Genomic DNA, 12,851 nt, shown 5'->3' with positions numbered 1-12,851 from the left:
AGAAGGGCAGGTTTAGGAAGAAGGTAATGAATTCAGTTGTGGACGCACAGAATGCGAGCTGCCTACAGGAAGTCTGAGGGGAGGTGTCCATCGGACAGTAGGGTGTAGGGATCCAGGTCTTAGTGAGCTGGGGAGAGAGAGCTGTAGCACCTCAGTGAGTTGTGAGAGGTAGAAGTCCTCAGTGTGGCGCGATCTCCCAGCCATACATAGTAGGTGAGGTAAGGAGAGAAGGGGGCCAGGGACAAAATCCTGGACAACCGCCGGCAATTAAAAAGGGGGTGCCCTGCCCGATGGCAGCTGAGGAGCTGAGGGAATCAGGAAGAAAACATGCTGGTGGTGAAGCAAGGAAACGAACTTCTCAGTTCAAGATTAATCTATGAAGATTTCCTAAATTGCTTTTCAGTAATAGCTTCTACTCTTGAGAATGATTTATCTATCCCTCAGGGACAATTGTAACTCAAATACATTTACAGGATTACTGGCACAGCGGCGCCCGGGTGGCTCAGTTGGTTAAGTGTCCGGCTCTTGATTTCGGCTCAAGTCATGATCTCAGGGTCACGAGATCGAGCCCCTCACTGGGCTCTGCGCTGGGGGTGGAGCCTGTTTAAGATTCTCTCTCGCCCTCTGCCCCTCCCCTCTCCTGTGCACACACACATGCTCGCTCTCACTCTCTAAAAAAAAATTACTGGCACAATGGATGCTTTACCAGTTTGCTCCTATGGATAAAAGCACCACTTGTTCCGTGGAGCACTACTGAATTTGTTTTATTTGCTGAATAGTATTTTTGGCCACACGGTAATTTCTTGATTCATTCTTCCATCAGTGGGCATTTCGGGGTTTTAGGAGCCGTGTTGTCATGAACATCATGGGTATCTCAGTCTATCTGGGTTTCTCTAGGACAGCAGTTTTCAGAATGAGGTTCACAGACCCTGGGGTGGGGGTGAGAAGTCTGTGAGATCAAAACAACACGGAGACGTAATTTGTCCTTTTTCTCTGTGTTGACACTTGCACCGATGGTGTGAGAGCTGTGGTGGGAGAAACTGCCAGTGCATAAGCCCAGGACCTAACCCAGCGCATAAGCCCAGGACCTAACCCAGCGCATAAGCCCAGGACCTAACCCAGTGCGTAAGCCCAGGACCTAACCCAGTGCGTAAGCCCAGGACCCAGGACGTAACCCAGTGCATAGCCCAGGACCTAACCCAGTGCGTAAGCCCAGGACCTAACCCAGTGCGTAAGCCCAGGACCCAGGACATAACCCAGTGCATAGCCCAGGACCTAACCCAGTGCGTAAGCCCAGGACTAACCCAGTGCGTAAGCCCAGGACCTAACCCAGTGCGTAAGCCCAGGACCTAACCCAGTGCTTAAGCCCAGTACCTAACCCAGTGTGTAAACCAAGTCACAACCCAGGACATAAACCCAGGCCTGGGCCCCAGACTACCAATAAGCATCTGTTTTTCTCTCCTAAGCACTCACCATAAAAACAAACAGAAACAACACTCCTTTATCATTTAATACCCTTGATGAAGCAGTAGCAGGTATTAATTTTATTAATAAATAGATTGACCCCTGAGTACACGTCTTTTGGGTATTTTTAACATTCATGTGACAAAATAGGAACACTGCTGTGTGCCAGAGTATAAAGATTGTTGTCTGGAGGGTAAGCATTTGTGTGATGACTTAACTCGTGAGTTTTGAACTAGCCCCCCTTTTTTAATGGAACATTGTTTTTACTTGAAAGAATAACTGACAGACAGCTAGGGTTATTCAGACTTGGGTTTGTTACAGATATTTCCTAAAAACTGAACATAGTGAGCCTAGCACTTTAAGGGAAGCAACTGACAGTATGTGTTGCCAATGATAAAATTCAGGCTTCCAAGAAAATTAGAATTCTGAAAAATTTGTATCGGCCATTATGAGCTTCTCAAAACTTTCTGATGAGATTGGTTCATCAGTGTGGTGTGCTTTTTTTTTATATGTATAATAAAATTCATCAGGATTTGGAAGATCAGAACCAATATTTTCCAAATGACCGATGAATGCATGATTTTTAAAAATCATGCCTGAGTAGGGGCGCCTGGGTGGCTCAGTCGTTAAGCATCTGCCCTCAGCTCAGGTCATGATCCCAGGGTCCTGGGATCGAGCCCCACATCGGGCTCCCTGCTCGGCGGGAAGCCTGCTTCTCCCTCTCCCACTCCCCCTGCTTGTGTTTCCTCTCTCGCTGTGTCTCTCTCTGTCAAATAAATAAAATCTTAAAAAAAAAAAAAAAAACATGCCTGAGTAAAAGATCCATTTTAGTGCAAGGTGATCAGTGAGTTTAAATTTAACAAAGTATTAAAAGTTCCCTGAATCCAGGGACACCTAGCTGTGACTCTTGATCTCAGGGTCATGAGTTCAAGCCCCATGTTGGGCATGGAGCCTACTTTAAAAAAAAAAAAAAAAAAAAAAGAGCATAAAGGTGTTCTGAGACCAGAAAGTTTTGAGAACTGTTGCTTCCCGGGTGTATCTGGTTGCAAAATCGCTGGGTCCTGGGGTCTGCGCATCTCCAGCTTCTCTAGGTGATGTGTTTTCCGAAGTGATGTTACCAATTTACATTCCCGCCAGTCACGTGTGAAAGTTTCATTGCTCCACATCCTTGCCAACACCAGTTCGATTTAATTTTTCTGAGTTGACTGATGAATGGTATCTCATTGTGATTCTGCTGTGCATTTCCCTTAATCACAAGAAAGCGGATGATGGGCCTTTTGGATTTCCCCTTTTGTGACATGACTGTCAAGTGTTTTACCCATTTTTTTCCTATTGAATTGTCTGCCTTTTTGCTAATGATTTGTAGCCAGTTATTTATACAACTGAAATCATGCAGTGTCTGGCTCCTGTCAGCTTATGTTGTGAGGTTCATACGTGTTGGCATGAACATACTACAGTGTATCTGTCCAGGCTGCTGCTGACAGACTTTTTGCTTTTCCCAGTTTTTAGTGATTTGACCAGTGCTGCTGTGACTATATTCTTGCATTTGGCGTCTTTTTGATGAACATATGTTCTTACTTTTAACGTATTCACTCGTGTCAACATTTTCCTTTATGATTGATTGGTTCTGTTTGTTTACTGTTTAAGACATCTTCCCCTACATCAAGATAATAAAGATAATCCCTTCACGGAGCTTCTAAAAGCTTTATAGTTTGCCTTTTATACTTAGGTATTGGCCATTTGGAAATAGTCTTGCGGGGCGCCTGGGTGGCTCAGATGGTCAAGCGTCTGCCTTCAACTCAGGTCATGATCCCAGGGTCCTGGGATCGAGCCCCGCATCAGGCTCCCTGCTCCGCAGGAAGCCTGCTTCTCCCTCTCTGACTCCCCCTGCTTGTTTTCCCTCTCTCGCTGTGTCTCTCTCTGTCAAATAAATAAAATCCTTAAAAAAAAAAAAAAGAAAAGAAATAGTCTTGATAACTCACAGAGCAAATCCTCCCACTTTGTTTTTTGGATTTTAGGAGGATGGGGGAGCTTCTTCAATAGCATCTTGGCTATTCTTGGTCTTTTGTATGTTTTATATACATATTACATTCTGTCTATCAAGTTCCCATCAAAACCAACAAACGTGTTGGGATTTTATTGGGTTTGTATTGACTCCTTAAATCAGTTTGGGAAGAACACGCATCTTGGCAAAAATTAGCCTTCCAACCTATGAGCATCATATATCTGTTTTCATTTGTTTAGGTGTTCTGTAATATGTCTCTATAAGCTTTTATAATTTTCCCTGTGAAGATCGTACTTTTTTCCAGCTTATTTCTAGGTACCTCATATTTTTTAATGCTATTGAAAAGGGTATCTTTTTTACTGCATTTTCTGTTTGCTGGTATTAAGTAATACAATTCATTTTTTTAAAGATTTATTTATTTTTAGAAAAAGTGTGTGCTTGTGATTTGGGGGGAGGGGCAGAGGGCGAAGGAGAGAGAGAATCACCAGCAGACTCCCAGCTGAGCACAGAGCCCTATGGGCTGGATCCCACAACCCTGAGATCATGACCTGAGCCAAAACCGAGAGTCAGACGCTCAACCAACTGAGCCACCCAGGCGCCCCTACAATTGATGTTTAAACATTGACTTTGTGTCCAGAAATCTTGCTAAACTCTCTTACTGATTGAAATAACTTATCTGTACCATCTTTGGGGTTTGCTAAATACACAAACATATCATCTGAGATTAATGGCAGTTTTGCTTCTGTTTTATTTCTTTTTCTTACTTTACTGTGACCTCTGGTGTGATGGATAGAAATGTAGTGATGGAGGGGGTGCCTGGGTGGCTCAGTCAGTTGAGCATCTGACTCTTGATTTTGGCTCAGGTCATGATCTCAGGTCGTGGGAACGAGTCCCATGTCAGGCTTCGTGCTCAGCTGGGAGTCTGCTGGAGATTCTCCCTCTCCCTCTGCTCCCCTTCCTGCTCACGTGTGCGAGCATACACGTGCTCCCTCTCTCTCTCACTCTCTCTCTCTCCCCCTAAAATAAATAAATAAATAAAATCTTTAAAAAAAAAAAAAAAGAAAGAAATGTAGTGATCAGGGCATCCTTGTTCTTGATCTCTGTGTCCCCCATAAGTATGATGTTTGCAGAAGGCTTTTTATAGCCACCCTCATCAGGATAAGGAAGTTCCCTTCTATTCATTAATGACCTGAATGGTATTGGTTTTTATCAGATGGATTTTTCCACAGCCATTGAGATTATCCTGATTTTTCTTCTTTAATATTTTGTCTTCTAAAATGTGCTAAATACATTAATTCATTTTCTAATGTTCAACCTAATTTGAGTTCATCAGGTAAGTCCAACAAGATCATGATTTGTATTATGCTTTCAACATATTGCTGGATTCAATTTGCTAATACTTTGTTGAGGATTTTTGCATTTGTGTTCAGAAATGAGGTTGACTTCTGGCTTTCCTTTCTCCTGATGCCCATGTGAGGCTTTGCATCATGAAGTGAGGTGGGTGCATTGTCCCTTTTTCTGTTCTCAAGAAGACTTTATGTAAGATTGGATTGTCCTCTTGAAAGTTTCATCAAAACCATCTGTAACGCCATCTGGGCCTTGAGTTTGTGTTTAAGGAAAGATCTCTGACTGCCACCAGTTCACCTTCTTTAACAGTTACACAACTCTTTAAGCTTTCTATTTTTTCAGATACTGCTATAGTTTTCTAGAAATTTGTCTATCTCATCTTAATTTTCAAATTTAAATGAATTTTTCTTTTAACTTTTACACGTAGGTGGTGATTCCTCCTTGTCATCCTTGATAATGGTTACTTGTGCTTTCTCGTTTGCATGATAGATTTTACCAGTGGTTTGTCAATTTTATTAGTTCTCCCAGAGAGCCAGCTTTGGCTCTGTTAATTCTTTCTTCTCCTTTTTCTATGTTTGTTTTGCTTCGTGGATCTCTATTTTTATCTTTATTATTTCTTTCCCCCTTCAAATTTTTTGCTGTTTCTTTTTAACTTGATATGGGCATCTAGGTCATTCATTTTTCTGTTTTATTCATTGTAACATTACCCTCTAAGTATGGCTTTATCTGTACCCAAGGGTTTATAAATAGTACTACCATGAGTCATTCAAATTCATGGGGCATCTGGGTGGTACAGTTGGTTAAGTGTCCTACTCTTATTTTGGGGTCAGGTCATGATCTCATGGTCGTGGGATGGAGCCCCAAGTCAGGCTCCATGCTCAGCGGGGAGTCTGCTTGAGATTCTCTCTCCCTCCCTTTCTGCCCCTCCCACTCATTCAGTCTCTCTCCCTAACAAATAAATAAATCTTTAAAAAAAATTCAGAGTATTTTCTTAATATCTGATAGGCTCTGCTGACATAAGCAGGTGATTCAGGTATGTTCCTTAACATGTAGGGATTTTCTTGTTTACATTTTATATGGATTTCTAGATTGTAGTCAGACATCCTACTGTATATATAATTTCAATCCTCCAAAATGCACAAAAACTAATAATAACAAAGTGGCCATCATACAGTTTTGTAGTCTGCCTTTTATACTTAGTAACTATGGAGTTTATTTTTAATTGTTCAGTTTGCTGTCCATCTTATTTTTTCTTTTTTAAAGATTTTATTTATTTATTTGACAGAGACATAGCGAGAGAGGGAACACAAGCAGGGGGAGTGGGAGAGGGAGAAGCAGGCTTCCCGCTGAGCAGGGTGCCCGATGGAGAGCTCAATCCCAGGATCCTGGGATCATGACCTGAGCCTAAGGCAGATGCCCAACGACTGAGCCACCCAGGCGCCCCCAAACCGACTTTTTAAATCTGCCAGCATGTAACCATATACAAAAATTCTTCAGTGGAAAAGGCACTTGATTTTCCTTTGACGTGAGATCGCTCCATCGTTGCTTTCAGCCCTGCACTGTTGAAATAGATCACCAGTGTTTATTTGCTCACACAGATCTGTCTTATTTGTTGTATTACTTTAGCCTGGGTCAGCCAGATATTTTTTTCCAGTTTTTTTTTTTTTTAATGACTTTTTCCTTGAGTATAGTTTACATACAGCATGACAGTAGTTTCAGGTACACAAGATAGTGATTCGGCTTCTCTGTGTGCTGTGCTCACCACGAGTGTGGCTACCATCTGTCACCATACACCGCTGTTACAGTATCATGGGTCAGCCACGTTGTTTTTTTAAGCTTTAAGTAAAGCCCACTTGCAGTGAGAAAAGGGCATAAAACTCAGCTGTTCCTTGGTTTTTCTGCAGGCCCGAGGTATGAAGAAACAGGTCATTGACGACTTCCTCACCCAAAACAAGTATCTACTGGCAGCCAGGCTCACCAGCCAGAAGTTCTTCCATGAGCTCTGCCCCGTAAAGCGGTCTCACCGACAGAGGAAGTAAGGACTCCAGGCTTTGCCTCTGCTTGTCGTTGCAGGAGAGGGGCCACGTCGCATTTCTCCAGCGGGCAATTAAACATCGACCTGTGACATCAGAACTTATTCTTTATGTTAGTAGTGGGGTGTATTAATCCAGGGTGTCAGCCTGGCCTGGGGTCAGAGAAGATCTCCCTAATTCATAACCCTTTAGCTGAGGCCAGAAGGATGAGTAGACTTTAGCCAGCTGTCAAGGAGAGGCTGGGTCACTTAAATTTATTTATTTATTTATTTATTTAGATTTTATTTATTTGTCAGAAAGAGAAAGAGAGAGCACAAGCAGAGGGGGGCGGCAGGCAGAGGGAGAGGGAGAAGCAGGCTCCCCGCTGAGCAGGGAGCCCGATGTGGGGCTCGATCCCAGGACCCTGGGATCATGACCTGAGCCGAAGGCAGACGCCTAACCAACTGAGCCACCCAGGCATCCGGAGGCTGGGTCATTTTAAAGAAGCCTGGATGAGCAAGTCACTGCTCCTACTAGGGGCCCCATGCAGGGCAAGCCTTCGGAGGCCTGGGGTGGGGAGCTGGGAAAACACTAACCCTAGGGAAGTGTAGGACACTGAAGAAATGTTCAGAGAATTAGCTGGGAATGGGAAGGCTGAAGCATACTTATTCATACAGAGTATCTTAAAAAGTCGAAATACAGGGGAAATATTTATTAGACACCTTTCAGATTAATGAGTCAGTGGCTTTAAATGTAGGGCTGTTGCACAATGTGTCTAGATATGGAAGGGAGGAAAACATACTGGTCGTCTTATTTGAAAATACAACTACAGTATTGTTTAAAGTGAGAAAACTTCCCTATGTTTCCAGTTTTTCTGATTCCTTTATAAGACTAAGAGAGAAGAAGACTTGAATTCGATATAAAGAAGACTATCATGGACTCCAGGGATTGTTGTGTGCATGGCCTTCAGAAACTACGCCAGATCCACACACTTCTCACCTTTTTTACCACCACCAGCGCTGGAGACCCCAGTGCTAGCCCTCTAACCAGGCTCAGCTTCCGTTCCATTCCCCTCTTGTGCCTTCTCCACACAGCAGCCAGTGATCTTCCTGGAACTGTGCGCTGGGTCCAGTCTCTCCCCATCCAGGGGTTCTTTGCGCTCACACTTCTCTCCGCCTGGAACCCTGACCCCTTTCCCCATACGGCACACCCCATTCGGGTCTTTGCTCACCTCCGAGAGGTGATGTGTCCCTGTGCAATCTAATGGCCCAAGACAGATTTGACCAGCCCTGCCTGTGGTGGAGGCACCAGAATAGCTGGCTTCTGAAAGGATTCAGAGATGCCTTAAAAGAAATTCCTAAGTTTGGTAACGTTTGGTTTGGGGAAGATCTCACCTGTCGAAAAGAAGCAAGTCACTGATGACGTTAGAGACGTTAGAGACTTCTAACGTACAGCGTCTGTTAGTAAACTCTGTTCACTTCTGTAAAACACGCACGCCTCTTCTTCACCTTCTCTTGTTCTAGCCTCAGCCTCGGAGATGGATTATAAAGTCCTCTTTTGTCGTTACGCAGGTACTGTGTGGTTTTACTGACCCCCGAGGCTACCAAGTTGAGTAAACCCTTGGAGGCTTTCCTGTCCTTTGCCCTGGCAAACACACAAGACACAGTGAGATTCGTGCACGTCTACAGCAGTCGACAGCAGGAGTTCGCCAACACCTTACTACCAGACATTGATACGTTTCAAGGAAAATCAGCGGTGAGTCATGAATTCTCTTCTTACTCTAAGCTCTTGACATGCTCGTGGCACCTGAACTCTGTTTCTCCCTTCTTTGGGAGTTTTGAATACAGATTCCAGGAAATCCAGAAACCTCTGAGCCTGTTTGGAAAGCCTACTCTTGAAATAGTCTTTTTTTTTTTTTTTTTTTTTTTTTTTAAGATTTTATTTATTTATTTGAGAGAGAGAATGAGAGAGAGAGAGAGAGCATGAGAGGGGGAGGGTCAGAGGGAGAAGCAGACTCCCTGCTGAGCAGGGAGCCCGATGCGGGACTCGATCCTGGGACTCCAGGATCATGACCCGAGCCGAAGGCAGTCGCTTAACCAACTGAGCCACCCAGGCGCCCCTTGAAATAGTCTTTTATCCTAGTGATTTCACCTCCTAGATTTTCAGTCTTAGACCTTCACAGAAAGCATCTTTCCTGTGAGTAAAGGTTCAGGAGCATCGGTTCTTCTCACCATTTTTTTCCCCATGGCGGGTGTAATCTTAGAGTGCCTAGTTCGTAAGCGATGCCTGGGTGACTCAGTCAGTTAAGCGTCTGACTCTTGATCTCAGCTCAGATCTTGATCTCAGGGTCATGAGTTCAAGCCCCGCATTGGGCTCCATGCTGGGTGTGGAGCCTACTTAAAAAAAAAAAAAAATAGAGTACGTAGTTTGTAAAATCTTCCTTAGGCTACCAGTAAAATCTCCCTCCTTTACTTCTGCCTCTTTCATTTCATTTTAATTGATCTCTCCTTCCCTTCCCCTCCTTTGTCATCACTCTACAGAAGCATTCAATTCTTCCCTCTCTTTGTCATCATTTTGGTCATCATGGAAACTCTCTCTAAAAAACTGAAGTTCCTTATTATAATATTAAGTCAGAGGTTATAGGAAAAAGTCTACTCAGAAGAAAGAGCTTTAACTTCTAGCAGAAGCTTTGGAAAGTCACCATAAACATGGTTTCCTTTGTCAAAAGAAACTAAAATCTCTTGCACGTATTTTATACCCATCCATATTCGTGTTTGAGCTTACTGCTGACTTCACTGGATCCTTTTTCCATCCTCCCTGAAAAAAAAACAAGCAAACTCGAAGACTTCTAATGGTTTCTTCTTTTCCCCCAGGTGTCTATCTTGGAAAGGCGCACCACGGGAGGAAGGGTGGTGTATAAAACCCTGGAGGCTCCCTGGACAGGGAGTGAGAGTGATAAATTCACGCTTTTGGGCTATCTTGACCAGCTGCGCAGAGACCCCGCTCTGCTGTCCTCAGAAGCTGTGCTCCCGGACCTGACAGATGAACTTGCCCCTGTAAGAACGTGGCCCGGGAGAGGGGGCACCGGGCAGGGCTGGTGAGCCCCCAGAGCCCAAGCAGAGGCCGGCAGCACGCTGTGCTGGGCAAGGACTTCACCCGGGCTCGGGGGCTCAGTCCTGACCATCACACATTTTCTCCCTCCATAGATCTTTCTCCTCCGGTGGTTCTACTCTGCTTCTGACTACATCTCAGACTGCTGGGACAGCATATTTCACAACAACTGGTAGGAGTATTGCTACAGTGAATTTCTTTTTCTCCATTGATAGTAGAACCACTTTTTTCTCTTGAAAAGAATCTATCTTTCTTTGATTTCAGTTTATACTCAATACAGGCAAGTGGAAGAATGTTTACACATCTTCAACAACTGTTCCCTTTTTCTTTTTTTTAAAGATTTTATTTATTTATTTGACAGAGAGATAGCGAGAGAGGGAACACAAGCAGGGGGAGTGGGAGAGGGAGAAGCAGGCTTCCCACGGAGCAGGGAGCCCGATGTGGGGCTCGATCCCAGGACCCTGGGATCATGACCTGAGCCGAAGGCAGATACTTAACGACCAAGCCACCCAGGCGCCCCCTTTTTCTTTTTTTTAAAGATTTTATTTATCTGAGAGAGAGTTTGAGCAGCCGGGGGGCAGGGCAGAGCAGGGGGAAATTTGGAAGCAGAGGGAGAGGGAGAAGCAGGCTCCCCCCCTGAGCAGGCAGCCTGATGTGGGGCTCAATCCCAGGACCCTGGGATCGTGAGCTGAGCCGAAGGCAGACGCTTAACTGACGGAGCCACCCAGGCATCCACCCTTGTTCTTTCAGTAACTTCACTTTTTACATATTTGCTGATTGCCCCTTAACCACTGGGCCTGTCCTCTTCATCAGGGCACCCCTGGCACCCAGTCCGGGGCCCGACACACGTGGAGGCCAGTGTAGAGCTGTACAAGCCAGTCAGTGAGTTAAGCAGAGAAGGGAGGGCCCTCCCACTCCCACCCCCAATAATACCGTGAGCTCCTGAAGGGTAGAACCACATCTCATTCGTGTTTGTGATTCCTGGCACCCAGCACAGCTCCTGAAAACTGACAGGCCTTTGAGGAGTGTTTGTGGGGGAACAAAATGTTAGAGCACCAGTCCTAGAGGACGTTGTGCAAGGTCATTGTCTTCTTCCTCCTCTGACCTCTGTGCCACGTCTGAATTATTCTAGCCAGAAAAAAAAAATCAAAATAAAGGAAATAATTCCACAGACTTTCTAGTCACCACCCTCGACGTCAGAATATTCCTCCACATTGACAGCATAAATCCTGTTATTTCCTTCTGCAGAACTTACTAAGCACAGCCTATTCTATAGAGACAAAATAATCAAACTCATAGAAAAAGCAACCTGAATTAAAACGGTGAGGGAAAATCTCTGCTTTCCTCACCACCACCCTCACCCTCAAAAAAAAAAAAACTTTATTTGTATGAAACTAGAATGTGTTTATTGATATGAAAACCTTTTGGTTTGGAGTTCTTTTGGTTTTGTCTGAGCCAAGGAAAAGAAATCCAATATCATTAACGGACATAATCTCAGCAACCCATCTAGAGCTGACCAGAATTTGTTAACTTCGTTTCAGGCGGGAAATGATGCCCCTTCTGTCCCTGGTCTTCTCTGCCCTCTTTATCCTCTTCGGCACCGTCATCGTTCAGGCTTTCAGGTAAATGCCTCTGTGGCTTCTCAGCGTGATTTCTCAAGGGTGAGCCCCAGACCTCGGGTTGTGGTACTGTTTCTTTTCTAAAACTCCTTGTTTCTTACTTTAGTGACTCAAACGATGAGCGAGAGTCCAACCCTCCAGATAAAGAGGAAGCTCATGAGAAGGCCGGGAAGACTGAGCCAACCTTCACCAAAGAAAACAGCAGGTTTCTCTAACAAGACACCAAACCCACCCGACCCCCACCCCCGGGCAGGAGAGCCACAGGCCCCGTAGTCTGATAGCGCGGTGTTCGAGGACCTAGTATATATAAGCACTCTGGGTCACCTCCTTGTGTGTGAGATGAGGATTTAGGGAAAAGTCAGCTGCTGGTTAGTGTTTACTGAAACCCCGTAGGCCTTTAGACACAGGACCTACTTATATTCTACTCAGTACCTTCAGGCTCTCAGTCTCAAATGTAATAATGCGGGCAGGAAGCAAAGCATGTCAGAGTTGCTAGACGAGCCAGAAGCAGAGAAGGGTGCGTCACCATGACTATGCCGACCACCTTCATCCTGTCCTAAAGCCGCTTCTACACCAGCTGTGAACGGCAGCATCTGAAAGGCCCTTTGTAGGCCCGGGACCACCAAGTGGGGACCATCCCCATCCTGCCGATGTGTCAGGCTCCAGAATATTAAATAACATACCTAGTCTGGTTGGAATGCAGCATTTTCTTCCTCTTGTTTCTTTTCAAAGTAATGGCATTCTCCTGCCTGATAACATCTTAATTCCTCACTATTTCTCCACAGCAAGGTTCCTAAAAAAGGCTTTGTGGAGGTAACTGAGCTCACAGATGTAACGTACACCAGTAACCTGGTCCGCCTGAGGCCAGGCCACATGAACGTGGTCCTCATCCTGTCAAATTCCACCAAGACCAGCCTACTACAGAAATTCGCTTTGGAGGTCTACACATTCACTGGGTAAGCTCGTGTGGGAGAGAGGGAGAGGCAGGGAGAGGAGGGGACCAGAGGAGAATTTCATCCCTTCCTCTTTCACTGTGAGGGCCTTTATGCACGCAGCAAGATGTTGGCTGTGACCTTTCGAGCCCAGAAATCTAAGCCGTCATGAGGGCACCTTTCTCTCCTCGACTTCATGTCCTGATGCTTCTGAACAGAAGAGTTTGACCTCACTCAGTCTTCTGCCCTGAGCCTTTTGGGGAACTCTGTCCTCTAGCTGTCGTGTGTTTTCCTGAAGCCAGACACTGAGAGTGCTTAAGGGGCACCCGGCAAGGGGCCGGGAGGGAGATGGGCCAGCGGA

At 45.1% G+C, this 12,851-nt stretch overlaps 1 protein-coding gene across 3 annotated transcripts in view; it reads left to right on the top strand.

Moving 5' to 3' along the window:
* DNAJC16 (DnaJ heat shock protein family (Hsp40) member C16) overlaps positions 1-12,851 on the top strand; it is a 45,355-nt gene that overhangs the window by 28,961 nt on the left and 3,543 nt on the right. For all 3 annotated transcript variants that reach the window (XM_078073768.1, XM_078073767.1, XM_078073769.1), the window contains 7 exons: positions 6,721-6,851; positions 8,400-8,583; positions 9,702-9,884; positions 10,035-10,111; positions 11,481-11,561; positions 11,665-11,763; positions 12,344-12,514. In XM_078073768.1, coding sequence (XP_077929894.1) covers positions 6,721-6,851; positions 8,400-8,583; positions 9,702-9,884; positions 10,035-10,111; positions 11,481-11,561; positions 11,665-11,763; positions 12,344-12,514 — 926 coding nt within the window. The remainder of the gene's footprint in view (positions 1-6,720; positions 6,852-8,399; positions 8,584-9,701; positions 9,885-10,034; positions 10,112-11,480; positions 11,562-11,664; positions 11,764-12,343; positions 12,515-12,851) is intronic.

This window comes from Halichoerus grypus, chromosome 5 (assembly GCF_964656455.1).
Source record: "Halichoerus grypus chromosome 5, mHalGry1.hap1.1, whole genome shotgun sequence".
Lineage (NCBI taxonomy): Eukaryota > Metazoa > Chordata > Mammalia > Carnivora > Phocidae > Halichoerus > Halichoerus grypus.
This window is presented reverse-complemented; position numbering and strand designations above follow the sequence as displayed.